The sequence below is a fragment of the Pezoporus flaviventris genome, unplaced genomic scaffold (assembly GCF_033815535.1).
Source record: "Pezoporus flaviventris isolate CSIRO_AGI_PZ_B2104156 unplaced genomic scaffold, CSIRO_AGI_Pfla_v1 ptg000002l, whole genome shotgun sequence".
In the NCBI taxonomy this organism is placed as follows: Eukaryota; Metazoa; Chordata; class Aves; order Psittaciformes; family Psittacidae; genus Pezoporus; species Pezoporus flaviventris.
The window spans coordinates 28,981,747-28,999,564 of NW_026892550.1; the positions used below are offsets into that span (position 1 = coordinate 28,981,747).

A 17,818-nucleotide genomic window follows, 5' to 3' on the forward strand; every position below is an offset into this window, starting at 1 on the left:
CTATCTTCACTAGCTGCTAGTGTTTTGCTCTTTGACATGGGTGATGCCATCCCTTCTTCCTCTGAAAAGTATGGGGCTTCACCTCACAGGTTTCTTATACTGTAGAGGTGTGATATTTTAGTGGCAGACAGGTTTTGCATTTAAATGCCAGCATCCAAATGTTTTGTCTTTCCTGTAATGCCTTATTTCAGCAAGGTCTGAACAACTGGATTAACTCTTTGTATTTACATTACCTGTAAAAATCTCTTGGAAGCTCAAATACTGAGGCTGTTCTTCACAGAACTAGATTATGCAGTTATAATACAAAAGTATGTTTGTCTTGTTCCTTATATATATACTTATCTCTTTTTTTCTTGCAACCACTTGCTGATTTTTCACAACAGAACTAGGAAAGCTGTGTAAATCCCTTATCTAAACTCCAAACAGAAAATATGTACAGCTGCTCCTTTGACCTAGGGAAAAATAAACCTTAAAACAAAAGCTCAGGCCACCTCTTCAGTGTTTGTGAGGTACCTCAACTATTAGACATTAGGAAGAAACTCTTTACTGTGAGGGTGGTGAGACACTGGTACGGGGTACCCAGAGAAGCTGTGGCTGCACCATCCCTGGCAGTGTTCAAGGCCAGGTTAGACGGAGCTTGGAGCAACCTGCTCTAGTGGAAGGTGTCCCTGCACATGGCAGGGGGTTGGAACTGGATGAACTTTCAGGTCCCTTCCAACCCAAACCATGGTGTGATTCTATGAAGCATGCCCATTTTTGTTGTGTCTTTCTGCTGAGAAAAAAAATAACAAAGAAGCTAAATGAAATCCCAAAGTTTCAAGTTGTTGTATACATTTCTTCAGTGAAACGGTCTTAGCTTCCATTACAGTGCCTAGGGCAGCAGAAGCAGGAGGGGGCAGTAAACTGCGGTTAAAACCAGATGTCTCTATCTGTAACAAATTAAACTTTTTGTCTGGATTGAGAAAACCTTCAAATCAAGTGCTTTCAGAGTTGACAGGCGAAGGTTAAATCAATAAACAATTCATCACATTCAACACTTTTTCCCTATAAGGCAGACCCATAAGACATAGTTGTTGGGCTTTTTATTTCTAAACAGCTTTGTTTATTTTAGTCAACAGCAGGCACAGGTATTCAGGCTCTGGCCAGACATCCACAGGATTTAGCTGTGCTTTTGCAATTGTAAAGCAATTTCCAGTGTGGAAATGTGGATTGTCTTGCACAAGGGACATACCAAAAGCTCATTAGTTAATGACTGTAAATAGTCTACACTGCCTTGCTCCACATATGCTAAAGTGGGACAGGGCTCATTAAGCAAGTAAACTTACTTATTTTTAAATGACAAAGTAATTTGATTATGGCTGTTACACAACTAATTCCAAATAAACCTGAACAACCCCCTACCAGATTAAGGTGCGACCTCAGAAGTACACAATATGCTCTTAATGGTACAGACTGTATTATCTGACTTGATTTAAGTGCTTTATATGAATCAAATGTCCCAGAAGCTGCGTATCACACTATACAGGCATCTTCCCCGGATCTAAATCACACTGTTATGAGATTGTATGAGACAGAACAGATTTTTTTGCCATGTGCTATGTAACATGCACAGTGACTGCCACTGAGGTACAAAATCAGTGCATTTGTTACTTGGTGAAATAAAGTAGTTCTTAACAATATGTACTGTATTAGTATTTATTTTTTTGAGACAACAGAATAATCTGTATTAAAAAATTGTTACTGGGCCAAGAAAGAGCTTCAGCAGAGTATCTTTACATTAGTGAAAAGACATTTTTTTGGCTCGGATCTCATTTTAGGTATTGCCCTAAGACCTCATTTCTGTGCGTAGGTATGACACCTGGTAGGTTATTTTATAACAGGTTATCTCTGAAATCTCCTTACACTGGAGAACACTAGCAATTCACCTTAATGTGTTTAGGGTGTTTAGGGTACAGTTCTGTTATTCATTCCTCCCAGATGGCCTTCTTATACCCAGTATTTTTCATGCTTGATAAGTGCAATTTTAACTCCTGTGTGCTTTGGAAGTCTAAAAACCCCAACCAAATAAGAAAAAATAACAAACCCACAAGCAACAACAAACCAAACAAAGAACACTGCCAAGACTGAAGAGATCTAGAGCCAGCTGCTAAACTCATTTGTCAGAAATGGCTGAAATCAAACCAGACATTCATTAGTATACATTTCTTGTCAGCACAATGGCTGGTCAGAAAGCAGGAAAGTCCACTGTGACAGTGGGGCCCCCACTGTTAGAAGCTCATTGACATTTCTATGTAGCCATTAGATTTCTGAAGAGAGGAGTTTGAGGAACCTTTTTCCAAAATTATTTTTTCTTGGATGACCTCCAACTCTGACAAGCAGCTTCCAACATAGGAAAGGTAGAGGACTACCAAGGGCTACAGGGATCTGGGCACTCCCGCAGGTAAGTCTCTGTATGGCCATTATCCACCTCCATCAGTGTTGTGCACACAGTCAGCTGTCAGGCAGGTGGGAGGAAGCAGAGAAAAGGGAAAGAAAAAGACAGAGCCTCATTACAGCAATTAGTGGAAAAACTCTCTCTGATACTAGATGAACTGTTCAACTAAAATGAGCATTTATCTTATTCAGTCAACAACATGCAAGTATGCACAGCTTGTGTCCTCACCCAAGAATGCTGCTTCCACTTAATACAGTAACTAAACTTTATCATTCAAAAACTCTTTCCATCCTTCTAGTCCTTCCCCCCTCCCCAAACACCAAAACCTCAAGTTCAGACTAAAACATCTTCTGTTGCAAGAAGAATGTGCATGTAGTATGCCCTAAACCATGAGGTGTGTTAACCTGTTCCACGCTACTTATAAAGGCATGTACCACAGGTTAATTCAGGTTAGAAGGGTCCTTCAGATGTTTATAGTGCAAATGCTGCCTCAAACCAGAGCCTGCTAGGAGAAAAGGGCTCAGCCTGCTCAGAGTTTTAAAGGTGTAGGGCCTCTGGAAAACAGCACTTTTGCTTTCACAAAGTAAGCATGGAATTTGTTTCACTTTTATGCACATTTTCACCTAAAAAAACTCTGAATGTACCACTGTGACCTCCTCCTTAGACATACAGTAGTTAAGTCTGCCCCCACTCTAAACCTTCTGCAGAAACAGAAGCATTACCTTGTTGAGGACAGGCTTTGTAGAAAGAACATCATAAATTGCTGGTAAGGAGAGGTTCTAAAAAGAAAATAATACATTGATGGTAAGGGATATTAACCTGTAAGTGTAAATGCTCAAAACTGTAACTTCGTTATTGCTCAATTAGATGGTAAGATACAGCTTTAAGAGTACATGGTACTTGTGCATCTTGAGATCAGAAGAATATGGGTTGCAAAAACCTGAGCAGACCAGATCTCAGTACAGCACAGGACACCCAAGTGTCAATGTTTGCTGCCTGACAACATGTGTTTGAATTTCACTGGTGTTAAAACAGCCCAGGAAACACTGAAAATCTCTCTAAACGTATCTCCTGTTTAACCTCCTGCACATGCAGCTGCAGAACATGCTTGCAAGAAACCCACCTACATGAAGAGAAACTCTAAAACTAAAACCCATTTGTGTGAAGAGCAGCTGGTACTTCATTACCCAGGAGCACAGACAAATTGCTACAAAACCGTTAGCCACTTTTGTTATTAGAGCTGTGCTTGCAAATGCCCTGACTGCTCTGGCCAGTGTCAGATCAGTACTGGAGCCTGGAAGCTTCAAAGAAGCAAGAAGAGGTATTAGGAAGATGTTTACCTCTTGTGTTGTCTGGTTCAGGCATTTCATTGCAGGTGTTCTGCGATTATCCAAGATCAGTGGAGGCTTCCAGCGATCGTAGTTTGTTTCTAAGACGTACCACGTACCTTTCTGGATATCAAGGCTGGAAAAGAGGTGTATGTTTGTGTTTTGCTTCTCTAAGTATACAGGAAGTACATATATAGTATATACTACATACAGGCAGATTTTTTTTTAGGGTTCCTGTGGAATTTTTCGACAATGCTGAAGTGAGTTCTTGGACAACAGCAGTCACGAGAAACATGGGATGCAATTATTGTTGGAACCTATCCTCTTCTGGAAAGCCAAATCAGGTGTCAGGTCAAGCATACTCACTCCCAGATATCCAGAGTGGCTGTCCTGGAACGAGTTATCACACACCCTTCTCCTGAATTTTTTCCACCCAGTATAAAGTAAGCTGGAGCCAGCAGTCTTGTTTTTGCCAGTTTGTCTTTTGCATCCTGGTAACTGCAGATAACAAAGTAGTGTTGGACTATTAAACATCATAAATGGTTGAAGTACAGAAAAATGAGTTTCACAGACCCAAGAACAGTTCAGTAGTTGCACCTTTCTTCCCCTTTCATGCACATGAGGAGGTTGTATCACAATGAAGAAATGCATTTAAGCAAAGCACCTCTACTCACTTTTGTATTTAAAGTATGGTTGTTGGGAGGTACTCTACGCTTTTCGTCATCTTATTCCTGGTTTAAATGTACATGCTGTGTCATACTCCATCTACTTCATTTACTGTGGGAGAGCTTTGTTGCTGTTTACTTCCTAAAAAAACCTTTCAGATGTGTTTTGATGCAGAATGCTGCCATTACACACTCAGATGCCAATAGCTTCATTGGAACAAATATATCAGAGAAAACAATTTGAGGAGTTCTAAGGGATCATGTGTGATGCTTCTCCCTCCTACAGGCTAACAGCAAAACCAGAACTATTTAATCTTAAGGCTTCTAGGAAGGTATCTGTATCATTAGATACCAAGTGATAAGATCATTAGATACATCTACAGTGTTCATGCCAGTTGAAAGCAAAGGAGATTAAAGCAGCAGAATATTGAGTGCGAGTGGGTGGGGGAAATACCTTGTAGCATTCTCTAGTATTGCTCTTGTAAGAAAGCCCATCCACATACCATCTCTTCTACCAAGAAACCATTCGAAGATTCCTGCAAAACAGCACTGGTTACAATAATTTGAGAAGGTTCACACATGCTATTCTAACTCTCACAGCCTCTAAAGTGAACAGTGTTTTATCTTATTCATCTGGAATCTTTTCACCATTTGTGTGCCTGTTTATTAAGCTAACCGGTATGCCCAAGGTCTGAAGAACTTGTACAGAAATAGTGAAAGGAATAAGCATTACTCACCAACATAACCACCATCAAGACTGAAACGCTCATTCATTGTCAGAGTGAACAAGTCCTGAAAAGCATTAAACAAGTCAACATCCATTCATCACCACCCCACTGATGTCAGTAATAAACAAGGGGCAGCATCGCAGTTCACATACCAGTTGAGCTTCTTGTTCGCTAGACTTTTCCCCTTTGGGCTGCAAGATTAAGCCCATGCAGAGAAGAACCTAATTTACCGCTGCTTGAGGAAGTGAAATGGTAATTCATAGTCTTCCAACCTGGGCACAGCAACCCAGCAAACCATGCTTATATGCTAAGCAGGTCAAGCCTGTGGACATTTTTCTCTTGGTCCTTGCTGCATCACCGGATTACCAGTTTTCCTTCCCCTGCTGTATATTACCTTCTTCCCAAACCTCTGAATATTGCCTCAGTTTGAAGGTAGATATTTCAGTCCCAGTGTTAAGTACACCCTAATATGTTATTGCTGTTCACATGGGCATGCAGCTGTATGCAGTTCAACATGCAATGCAAACTCAAATCCCAGTCCAACTAGTTTCTTTTGAAGGAAAGTGGAATTCATCTACACTGGATTATTTTCAGAATGGACTGCTCCCAGTTTATTCGACCAGTAAAAAAAATAAATGGATACAATGCAGGGATTTATGCCAGAAATGCTCTGCTACAAAAAGGGCCACCTGCTATAGAGGATAAAAGCCAGAGCATGCAGGAAAGGAGTTGTGGTAAGCTGGAGACCTCGGCATATTCTCCACTGCTGTTTTATAAGGACTTAAGATAACCCCCAAATTTCAGGTGCCTATTAAAAAAAGAAATAATAAAAAAACCTTGCAATGTAGGACTCCTTTTCCAAGGATTAGAGAAGGAATTAAAATAGCACAGCTATGCCATTTCACCTCTGGGATCACAGCAGTATCCCTTTGCTAGCAAGAAACTCCAACCACTTGAGCTCTTTGTGTTCACTTCTGTTTGTAGTCAGAATTCAACGTCTGGCATTAGGGTTTTTTACCTTTCTTCAAACAGCTATACAGTGTACCAGAACAATTAGGATATCATTTATTAAAAACCATCCCAAGGCAGAGAGTGAAAGCAGGCAAATCTACATCTTAAAAGGAAGCCCGAAGTGTTATTAACAAACTGACAACCCTCCCTCCCCTTACTTACTGGTTTGACTCCAGACACCATGCCTATGTATCCTGCAAAATTTGTAGATTTGAATACTGTTTTGTTGTTTCTCTGGAAGTCCAAGTTCACCACTATGGGCTTCAGTTCCCGAGTTAAAGTCCAGGAGTTATTTTTAACATCCCACCTGCAGAAGACAGTACAGCATTTGAAACCTCCTTCCCTCAGCAGCTTTTAAAACTTCCCTTCACAGCACACAGATTTCCTGTGTGTGATACCTGTCCTGTGTGATGCCTGTCCTCTAATCTTACTCATGTCAGCCAACACCACTGCTCAGCAGTTACGGTAGCAGCACGAGCAACACACAATTAGGAAGTCTAAATACAAAAGCAGTCGGTGAAAAGAACCCAGTTTTGTTTGAACCAAGAGCATATGCACTACTCGGTATTAAACAGCACAACCGATACAGCTGGTTTGCTTTGACACACATAACTTTCTTCTATTCCTGCTGGCAAAAGGAGACTGCTACATGTACTACCTGTGACATCACACCTACTGTATTCTGAAAGCATGTACAGCTTGTTCTGCAGCAGAATGATCTGGTTCCCTCAAATCCTGACTTTTCAAAGGGAGAAAACAAACCACATACTATTGGATTTGCTCTACCCTAAGGGAAGCCCTAGTCTAGTTTGTAAATTAAGCCAGAACAGTTTGTAAGCAACAGGGTGCTAAAGTGCACTTAGCAGACCATTAAATTCTATGGAAGCAATCAGGTTCTGGGAGCAACTTTGGAAGTTGCTTTAATTCTCAGGGAGCATGTTCCCAGTATTTCTGACTAGTGTGAGAATTTCAACACAAGCCAAACCAAGGAATAGGTGGAGTCACAGCTGACAACGTTAAGAATTTTTGATAGGCAGGTAAGAATCTTAAAGAAGATGGACATTAAAATTCCATCTGGGCAATGAGAGCCATCTGGATGTGTGACATTACACAATAAACTGGGATAATAGAACTACATGATCACAAGGTATGAAATGAAAATTAGAAAAGAATCCAGTGCTGGGCACCAAACTAGAATTTATATCCAAATGAATGATAATGTTAGATTGGTGGAGTACAAAGCACTGGCTTCTGAGTCAAAGTCATGAATGATGGGAAGTGCCAGTTGAGCACAGTACAGTAACTAGGGGAAGAATTTGGGTGAAAAAAAAGCAACCACAAAACCAAGCTTCAATCCAATCCACATTTCTCTGTGTACACTACAGTTGGTGCTTCTGTCCCACCATTTAAAGAACAAACCATGCCTCGGAGATACGGTCACATGGACCTTTCTTTGGTTAGTAACAGTTTTAATTGAAGCTGAGAAAACACTAAGTATCACGGAACACAACTGTTTTACAAAGTCATTCTTGACACACTTGCAGTAATTTGACATAAGATCAGCAGAACTGCCCTTTTTTCACAACCTGCAATCCAGAACTACTTGTCACAGTTCGAACATCCAATTCATCATTTAGACTCATAGAATGTGTGTAGAAATTTCAAGTTCAGCTTTCCCTTTGGGTTTAAAAATAAACAAACACAAATAATGGGAAGTGTGGTTACTTACCCAAGAAAAAGCCCAAAATCCAAGTTTCTGGCATGGTACAGCTTCCCTGTATGGCAATAAAAAGATTAAACACTATTTTATAAAGAAAGAGACATAAATTTCAGCTTAGAAAAATCAGGAAATAAGCAGGAAAAATACCTGGGAAAGTAAGCAAGGAAAATACCATTGTCTAGTTGCCCTTTTCATAAGCCCAGTAAATGGGGGGGGGGGGAGGGGTTGGATTAACGAAGTGTTTTGCCATAATTGAAATCCAGTAATCTTGTAAACTGTTGTCCCTCTCAGCCTGAGATGCTTTCCACATTATCTTAATGCAATGCTATTACCTTGAGCTTCCTCTCAAAGTGAGATGTTCGTAAGCCCTCTGAGAACCCCATAGACATTTCCTGAGCTGGAACAGGTACAGACAAGGGCAGCAGAACTGAGTAACAGAAGAAGTCTTTTTTTTCTTAGAACAGGCTATCCATTTTCATGAGCAATAACTAGGAACTAGATGCGAAACAGATTGCACTAGAACCCCTCATAGCACTGAGAAAGTATCAGATGTCTGGCTGGTGTTTCTTTCCCCTAGAAAAACAAATGCCAGCTACTGTAATCTTTGAAGGTACTTTTTCCTTTTTTTTAACCTCAGACAACTGTGATCTCTTGCTCTCTTCTCAGGAATACCTTTTTATTATCATTGCTTTTAGTCTCTTCTATCAGACCTTCTTGCCTGCAGTTGAGAAGGACTACGTTTATGTTAATTGACCTGGACCCTCTCCTACATAAAAGATTCTTATGTAAATTCTGGGTTGCATTACCTGTTTTATCTTCCGCCACTATTGATGTACATACAGTAAAAATTTCATAAAAGATGTTAAAAATAACAATTTCCCCTAGAACAAAAAGAAACAAAGTTCAATAGTCTGAAACTTTTGCCATGAACAGAGAAAAAAAAAAAGGTAAGAAAAAAATATACTGCAAAGTTCAACATTCTATGGTATTTCTCTAAAGAATTTCTGTTTAAATCTCATTTGAGCACTGAAATGATTGTTTCACCAAAATCAAGAGCTTTCTGAAAGGCAAACAGAAGGATCAGAATCCTTTGGTCTTCTGCTTTACCATACAGAAAACTGACAGTAATTGCTATTTCCTCCTCTGGAAACTTCAAAACAAGCTATAAAATTCACTTTAAAGAAGAAATGTACTCTATATACCACTCTTGCATAGAAGAGCTGCTGATTAGCACCAGGTATGCTGCTCCTGTATGGGTGAAGCAGTGGAAGCAGGTCTAGGGATCTTCTTTGTCACAATTCTGGAAGAATTCAATGTCTATTTCTCACTGGAATGGCATTCTTTTTCACAAAGTGTGGAAGGAAGGCAGGAGGATGTAGCAAAGTGAAAGAAAGCACAGCATGAAACTAAGCCTTGCCTTCTTGGTATGTCAACAGTAGCCACACAGCTGAATGGGAAACCAACGAGAATGAAGCATTTCCCTCAAATTCTGGTGCACAGGAACTGAAACTCGCTCCATTTCCCAAAACTCAGAAGCGAGAAGCTACAGCTCTACAGAGAATTTCCAGCCTGATGAAAGGCGTATGTGATTTCTTGCCATTCTCCTCCAAAATACTGTTTCTGGTTTCATTTAGTTTGACATGCAATTTATTGCTTTATCTACTTCATTAATAATTTATTTGTTATACTCACAGATGACTATAACTATAGGGCAGGTTGTACACATACTAATCTTAAATGAGTCTGGCTTTTCACAATGTTAACAGAGTGCTGGAAACTATTACCCAAAGGAATCCCAGATGAATTTGCAATCCCTGTAAGTTCTTCATTGAAAGGATAAGGAAGTGTGGCTGTCAGGTGAACCTGAAAGGAAAAGTTTTGTACATTACTTGTGTAAATCAATACTATTCCGTTACTTAAAACAAATCTCTCCCCAGGAGTACACCCTTCTTGCAAATACAGAGTACTGAATTCCTCTGCAGCTTGTAAAACTTGAGGATGACAAGTACTTGGGGAAAGCAAAAACTATTACTTATCAAAATACTGATGTGTGAACAACAGAGATTAGCACAGTATCTTTATTATCGTTAGCAGCAGCAGCCAGAACAGAGTGCAAGACTCTTACATGCTAAAAGCTCAACCAGAACTCAGCTTGACTTTTTGGGAATCCCTACCTTTCACACAGTGTCACTACTACTGTAGATGCTACATTTACGTCAACCCTACTCTGGTACACAGGGATACAAATGAAGCACGGCCAGTATGACCTAAGGCTGCTGTAAATAAAGATGGGGGACAAATCTTACCTTATGCTGTCTCTAGTGCTACACTGTGTTCCCCCGTTCTGATTCCATGCCCAAGCCTATTTTAATCAGAACCAAATTATTTTGTAAGGTGAGACCTGGTCAGTTGTCTCTCTACTCAGATATTTATGACAGTTTTCAAAACCCGATTTTATTCTACTGTTTAAAAGGAGTTGAACATAGCCAAGAGAATTCCAATGAAGTGTTTTGCTGCAGCAATGTCCTGGTTTCATAAGTAGCATATGTCTGTCATGACTGATCCAAACTTGAAAAGATCTTAGAAAAATTCAGAGGAGGAAGAGATGTGTGCATTTTAGGTTTGATGGTTTCAGAGTAGCTCAGAGTAGGAAGAAGGAAAAATTTCAGAGTAACTCTTTGAAACAGCATTTTTGTTCTGGAAGAATTATCACTCATGAAGTTCTTAACTGCCAGATTTAGCGGCGCACTCCAATTCTGGTAGTCGAGCATACAGTAATAAAGTTCTTAAGCTGAAAATACTTACTATTTTCTTATCCACTATGTCAACAACTTTGCCACTGGGGAAGAAGGTATTTGCTATATCTTTAATATTCTGGACCACAGTCTTCAGCTAAAAAGAACAAGAGCTTTTACTGAGTACATCTGGAGCATTAGGATTGCTACAATATTAACAGAACTCCTTCAAAAAATCATTTTGGTGAAAAATACGTATTCAAGGCAAGTGCTAAATGTTGTGTTCCTGCTGAGAAAACCACCCCTAACTCCTCATTAAAGAGTCATTCTTCAACCTTTATTCAAATAGCTTTCTCGACTACCTCTGACGTGTACTTCTACCAGAGAAAAAGAATTACAAGGAAAAGCCATCCTTGTCTTCTGCTCCTTTGATCACGTTTTAATATGCTGCACTCTTCTGTCTTTAAAAATGTTAATTAAAAGCTCTTCACTTAAGCACTGATGTTCTTGAAGCCAAAAAGACTCAATAAATTTCTTATAGAAGTACATGCTTTCCATCTGCAACATGTGAATTGCCACAGAGTTCCACTCCATGTGATCTAACTAAGTACATGAGAGAGAGAACCTGTTAGAATTCAAGGTAAACCTGAAGCTTCCAACACTTCGAATAAATACTATAGTGTAAGTAGAATTTGTCTGGCCTTCAGAGCTGAAAGGTCAAAGTTAGCAGGGATACAGCAAAAATCCCTGGCCTTTTTGGGGAAATTAAACATTACTGGTTTGAATTTCCAGCAACCTTCAGAAGAAGCTGCTCTAAATAGTCTGAAATAGTTTTGAGTATTTTAAAAATGATTTCTGCTCTGTAAGCACCAGTGATGGAAGCAGCACCCCTGAAAAGCGCAGGAAATTCACTTCAGCATCTCCTGCAGTGTTTTGAGAGAAGCAGGGATGTGCAGAGAAGGGATGCTGCCTCTGTTTCCTTTCATTTTGCTGTGGCTGTCCCTTTTGTGTACTCCTCTCCTCTTTATTCTGTACTGCTTCATGAGTAAAGGACTTTGATAAATGAAAGCCTGCTTTATCCTGCATCAGTTTCTATTTCTCTACATCCCAAACATCAGTGCCCCTACTTGCTGGATGCTACAAGCTCAAGAGCTGAACAGAATGAAGTTTTACTCAAGCAATTATTTTAGTCTAGAGTCATAATAAAAAAGTCAAGTAGAAATGTTATCCCTTTCAGAGAACTTTAGCACAGGTATTCCTTTCCAAACCTTTTTTCAAAGTACAGGCTATGAGCTAGTTTTATACCTCCTAAGCTTCAAAGCAAGCTCTGAATTTCATACCTCTGTCTTTTTGTCGCGCATCAAGTTATCCCATCTTTTGCTGGGAGGTAAATCAAGATTTATGACATACGTGGGTATGTTCCCTTTGAACCTGAAAGATAAGTACCAAAGTTTAAATTTGAAGAAGGCTTTGAAAAAACATTTGACAAAATAGGTGCTTCCCACCTGTAACTAGCATTTTTTACAGATGCAAAGGAACAAGTTACTAAAAAACCCCAAAACTGTTCAGACTTGCAAATCACTACTATTCTGCCATTTGTTAGCCAAGTTGAAACGGATTACTTACGTTGGCCCTGAAGGAGGGTATGTTTTAGTCCTGCATTCTTCTCCATACTGTAAAGACAGCAAACCATTACAATTCAGCTTCTTAGTTAAAACACTATTACTCTATCAGCCTTAAATTTGAATTAAACCTCTAGGACTAATCAACAAATTCAGTTCCTGATGAGTTGATAATAAAGAGAGTCTTGGGACTTTGGAAAGGGTGCAGAGGAGAACACAAGAGGTAGGGGACAAACAACAGCTTAGTCCAAGGCAAGCACAAGTTTGCCATAAATATACAGACACATTTTTACCCCGTGGGATTGAACAAAGAGTTGAATAAGCATATTCTATAGACAAGTTCAGAAACCTTAAATCTCAGCACTGACCAGTTTGTTCATAATCACATTTTATAGCATCATTCATAACTATGCTCAGCATTAAGCTGCATTGTGCAGCTGCAGCAGAGAAAGCACGATGAACTCTAGGCAAATTACTCTGTGCAATGAGCTACATGGCATGACTTCTTATTTAGTGTGGGAAAGTGATGCTGAACTGCTGCTAAATATTATGAGAGGCACATTTCAGGAATATAACTAAAAACTAGTTACCTTCATTCCTGTGAGAACACTTACTTACAAATGAAAGTTTGAGGACTGTATTTAGGCATTCTCAAAGTGAATGCAAGGGTGTTTTCCCGTCAATCACATAAAGCATGCACATACATATGTAAATATATGCATATACATGCTACAATTATATCTACATGTTTTACCCAGTGAAATACAAGTGAATGCCTACTAGCCACACTTGTGCTTCAAGCCAGTCGAGAACAGACCAGACTTGGTCCCCAAGCTATCAGAACAGATCAGTAAGCAACTAAGAGCACAGTATGTCCCACTAGGAAAAAGGAAAGGTACACACGCTATTCCAGGACTCCATACAAAACCTTCCAAGACACAAGTGTCTGGGAGACAGAACAGAAATAAAAATATTTAGCGATCATTCCACCACTCCTCACACACACTTTGATTTCCAATATTTATTTGGCTTTACTAATTATATTACTAATGTGTCCTTATAATGCACTCTGGCTCCATTAAAAACTGACACAAGATGTTTAGTAGCTATGTATCTATCTGGACAAAAAAGCTAACTAATGTCCATGTTCTCTTTGGGCTCATCACATTATCTGTTTTTAATGCATTAATCTTGAAAACACAATGCCTTACACAATGTCACAAGCTTTAAACACTGGCATAATTTGTTACAAGTGGAAACAGGAATTTGAAAGTGGGACTGGTTTCTGTGTGCTATCGTGTGTCCTCTTTTTGTATTGTTTCCAGCTGCTGAGAAAAAGTATGGGATGAATTTTGGTTCTCCTACATACAAGACGAAGGTATAGGACCGGCAGCTATGTGTGTTTCCTAGATCTCACCGCGGTGCAGTTATAGCCTTTGCATAGCTGGAACAAAAGGTCAAACAGAAGAGGCCATTTAATTTTCAAAATGAGGAAGTTTCAAAACAAGGAGTATAGGGGGTGGATATCAGATGACTAATTAGGCAACAAAAGTCAGTCTTTGTGCAAAGCCAAGCAAAAGCTTAACAGTACTAATGCAACAGTCTTCTGAAATTTTCCATCCTGCAATACTAAAATCAATCAGAAAAAGTGACATTACATACACATACTAGTGCAACGGATGCACAGATCTAGACCTTCACGAGATACCTGCTGTCAGAACATGCTTCTTGAGAGACAAAGCCTGTAACAAAAAATTATCTGCAGTGGATGAAAGTTCAGTTGATCTGTCTGTATAGCCCACGTGTATGCAGAGGAAACAGTAGCAACCATGCAAACTGATTTCAAAGGATTTTCAGCAGTGTTCCACGTGCCAAATGTTACGTCACTCCTGAGATTTTAATCTTGTATTTGTAGCTATTTTTATCTTCTGAGCCCTTTGCAACCTAAGCCACAAAAAAGGTGGGTAAAGTAACAGCTAAAGGACGAGTTATGGGAAAGATACAGAGAAAATGTTCCCTCTTTACATGTCAGTGATTTTAGACTTCTCACCTGTCTATTTATAAAGCAAGCTAAAGAAACCAAGAATCTCCAAACCAAACCATATACCTTCCAAAACTGCTAGCACTGATTGTGATATCCGATGAAAGCCAATATTATTAACAGTTTCTTAAGTAAACTACTATATGCTGGCACATAAGCAGTAATTTAAAAAGATGTCAAGACAACCAGAAAACTAGAAATGTTTTGGTTGGTTGTGAACAAAAAAACATTGCCTTCTGCAATCAGCTGAAGACTGACTGCAAACTTCTCCTGCAAGTTAAAGATTAAAAGAGACACCTAAAATACTTCCTTACAGCAACAGAAAAGCCACGAGGCACTTTGTCACTGGCCTGAAATGAACAGCTATGGAGTTACTTCTTCGGTCAGCGAGGTCCTCCCCTCCGCAGAGGTTTGACACTGGTAGAGGAACAATAAATGCTGTCTGAGAAGCAGGAGCAGCCTTCCAGGATGAGAGGATCGCCTTGAGTTTCCAACATGACAAGCCAGAGCGGGTGTCCCAGAAGGAGCCAGCAGAAGCTGGCTCCAATCAGGAGGTCATCACTATAGACTTGCTTTTCAAACATGCACTGAACTGCCTAGGAGGAATACAGCTATTCTTGAGTGGCGATTAAAACCTCTTTCTTTCTTTCTTTCAAATTTGCATGCACGTAACCATACAAAAATGAATGTGTGGCAGCACAGGACCAAACACTTAAAGAAAGAGAACACAGTGGAAGAGAAAGACAACACGGTATGGGGAAAGATGGAAACAAGATACAAAAATGGAAGTAGCACAGATGATTTCTATTACAACTGATTGTATAAAAAGAAAAAAAAAAAAAAAGGTAGACCAGAAGAGGAACCAAACCAGCCAGAAAACTGCCAAGATTAATTGCAACCTGGGAAAAGGATATCAAGTGATGACAGTTATTAACTCTAGTACAGAAAATTAATGCAGAGCTTAATGACTGCCAAGTTAATATTTTAAAACTTAGCCTGATTTCATTAATATGAAATAGGTGGAATGTACTCCCCCAGTCTGAGGAATGCCAGCACTTTCTTTATTACCCTCAGAAACACTTCTGAGGTGGACCATCTCCAGCACCCTTCCTGAATATTCAGTGTTTCCCATCTTCATTTTTAAAAATAAATACAAAAAGACCTCTTTGAGCTACAAAATAAGGTTCTACAGTTTAAGGACATGGCACTCAATCTCCTTCAGGCAAAGTAATCCATTACATGCAGCATCTTTCTGTCTATGAACTCTGTGGCCTAATAAATTTTTCTCCCTGCTCCTCTTCCCCTACAGGACGATGCCAGTGCAGCACTCTGTCGCAGCAGTCCCACTGCTCTGCACCTTTCTGAACAAGGAAGTTCAGAGCACTCTGGCAACGCTGAAGAAATGGGGTTCCAAGCCAACTTAATCTGCAGTTCGGACAAGAAGTTGAGTATGGGCCTAACCAAAAGCTAAACGGACTGACTGTCTGCACCACCGAGATGTAATTCATGGCATTTAGCTTCCATGCTCCTGGTTAACGAAAATCCTGTATAGTCAGGGCACTAAGGGAAGATTGGTCACCCAGACCTTCACAGTCCTCCAGAGCCTTTCCTGCAGTTCTCCCTCTCCCAAAACCCACACTCATTTTACTGAAATTAATATAACTTGCTAGGAAAAGTCTTATAGCAAACACAAAAGAATACAGGAAGTAGTATGTTCCCAGAATATTTAAGTATCTAATATAAACTGTATTTAAAAACAGGTTGCAGAAGAGCATTTTGAGATCCAGAGATATTTAAAAACCTGTCCACTTCCCAGAGGATGAGAAGATTGGGAAACTGAAGAGATCAAAAAGTGCTTTGAAGCTTTGGGAATAACGAAACACATCAGGAAGCAAGAACAGCAGTTTCATCAGTTCCATCCAACAACAGTTCCATCTCCATGCGGGAGATGGAAGCCACCAGGTTCCAAGTAACTCCCCACTCCCCTGACCTCTCAATTCCACCAAAAGTTAAATATTTCACCTACTCAGTTAAAATAAAAACAAAACCAAACCAGGATACCCCAAGCATACCTGCTCCACACTTCTAACCTTGGGTACAGCTACAACAAATACACTGAGCAGATTCAAAGGTGTATGCACTTTTAGCAAGGCCTTCTTAAGTTTCCTTCTGAATATCTCTGCTTTGCTGTAATATTACAACAGTCACATTACAGATGTGTATGAAATTGAACGCGGGGATGAGTAAGGACTTGTAAAACACACCCTATAAACGCCACGACTTGTAACCGCAACCAAAGCTGTCAGATGAGCCATTTAGAAGTTACAAAGTCCGTGAGGGTAGCCAGGCTCTATCTCGAACCCACACGCGTGAAGTTAAAGGCCTCCTGCCTGGGGCCGGCTGCCCTCACACCGCCCGGCCCCGGCCGCCTCCTCCCCCCGGAGAGAGCCGGGAGCTATCCCCTCCGCTCCGCGCCGTCCCCCTCTCTTCCCGCCGCCAGGCTCACCGGGTCCGGCGCCCAGACGAGCTCCGCCACCACAAGGAGCGCGGCGGTGCACAGCAGCGCCCAGTCCCAGCCCACCATCCTGCTTCCCGGCTCGGCTCCGCACTTCCCGGTGCTGCGGCCCGCATGACACGGCCCCGCCCCGCCTGTCAGAGGAGGCGGGCCCCGGCCCTCCCGCCGCCGCCGCCGCCGCCGCCGCCCCAGGCTTCACCGCCCTCGCCCCAGCCCTCCTTGGTGTTTTCCAGTCATGCTTCCAAAAGAGAGAAGTCCTGCACGGGAAGATGTGAACTAAAATGGAGTCTCTTAGGTAACGCTAAAAGTAAACCCGTGGCACTTGTTGTCACTTCATAAATACTGTAATTACTCTGCGTCCTCGGGAGATTTTAGGCGGGTTTTTGTGGTGATGAGAGGTGCAAGGCAGGTGCCTTTGTTAGGAAGATGGAGTTTTCTCCATCTTGCCTGCTCAAGAGAGCAGGAAGTGGGCAACTGGAGAGACAGTCTAATGACATAGTATGAGAATACACCCATCTAAAGCACATACACCAAATAGTTTGGGTTGGAAGGGACCTGGAAGACCATCTAGTCCCAACACCCCTGCCAACAGGCAGAGACACCTTCCACTAGACCAGGGTGCTCCAAGCCCCATCCAGCCTGGCCTTGAACACTGCCAGGTATGGGGCAGCCACAGCTTCTCTGGGCAACCTGTGCCAGCACCTCAACACCCTCATAGTGAACAATTTCTTCCTAATGCCTAATCTAAACCTCCCCTCTTTCAAGCCATTCCCTCTTGTCCTGTCACTACCTGCCCCAGATGTCCAGTAGGCCTCCTTTAGGTACTGGCAGCTGCTCTAAGGTCTCCCCGAAGCCTCCTCTTCTCTGGCCTGAACAACCCCAGCTTTCCCAGCCTGTCTTCGTAGGAGAGGTGTTCCAGCCCCCTGATCATGGCCTTCCTCTGGACATGCTCCATCAGTCGACATTCCTCTTATGCTGGGGGCCCCAGAACTGGATGCAGCACTGCAGCTGGGGTCTCA

The 17,818-nt window shown here is 41.1% G+C and overlaps 1 protein-coding gene across 2 annotated transcripts; it reads right to left on the reverse strand.

Moving 5' to 3' along the window:
* Positions 1-1,681: 1,681 nt before the first annotated feature.
* ASAH1 (N-acylsphingosine amidohydrolase 1) lies at positions 1,682-16,927 on the reverse strand. 2 transcript variants are annotated; one of them, XM_061473452.1, is made up of 14 exons: positions 16,791-16,927; positions 12,248-12,294; positions 11,962-12,052; positions 10,692-10,778; positions 9,671-9,749; positions 8,693-8,767; positions 7,896-7,941; positions 6,329-6,473; positions 5,165-5,219; positions 4,882-4,963; positions 4,129-4,260; positions 3,775-3,898; positions 3,157-3,213; positions 1,682-2,494 (listed from the first exon to the last, which is right to left on the reverse strand). In XM_061473452.1, exons 1-14 carry the CDS (start codon positions 16,866-16,868, stop codon positions 2,405-2,407), a joined length of 1,188 nt encoding a protein of 395 aa, XP_061329436.1. In that variant the 5' UTR covers positions 16,869-16,927; the 3' UTR covers positions 1,682-2,404. The 2 variants fall into 2 exon arrangements, with proteins under 2 accessions (XP_061329436.1, XP_061329443.1); XM_061473459.1 differs by lacking the exon at positions 12,248-12,294.
* Positions 16,928-17,818: the final 891 nt, after the last annotated feature.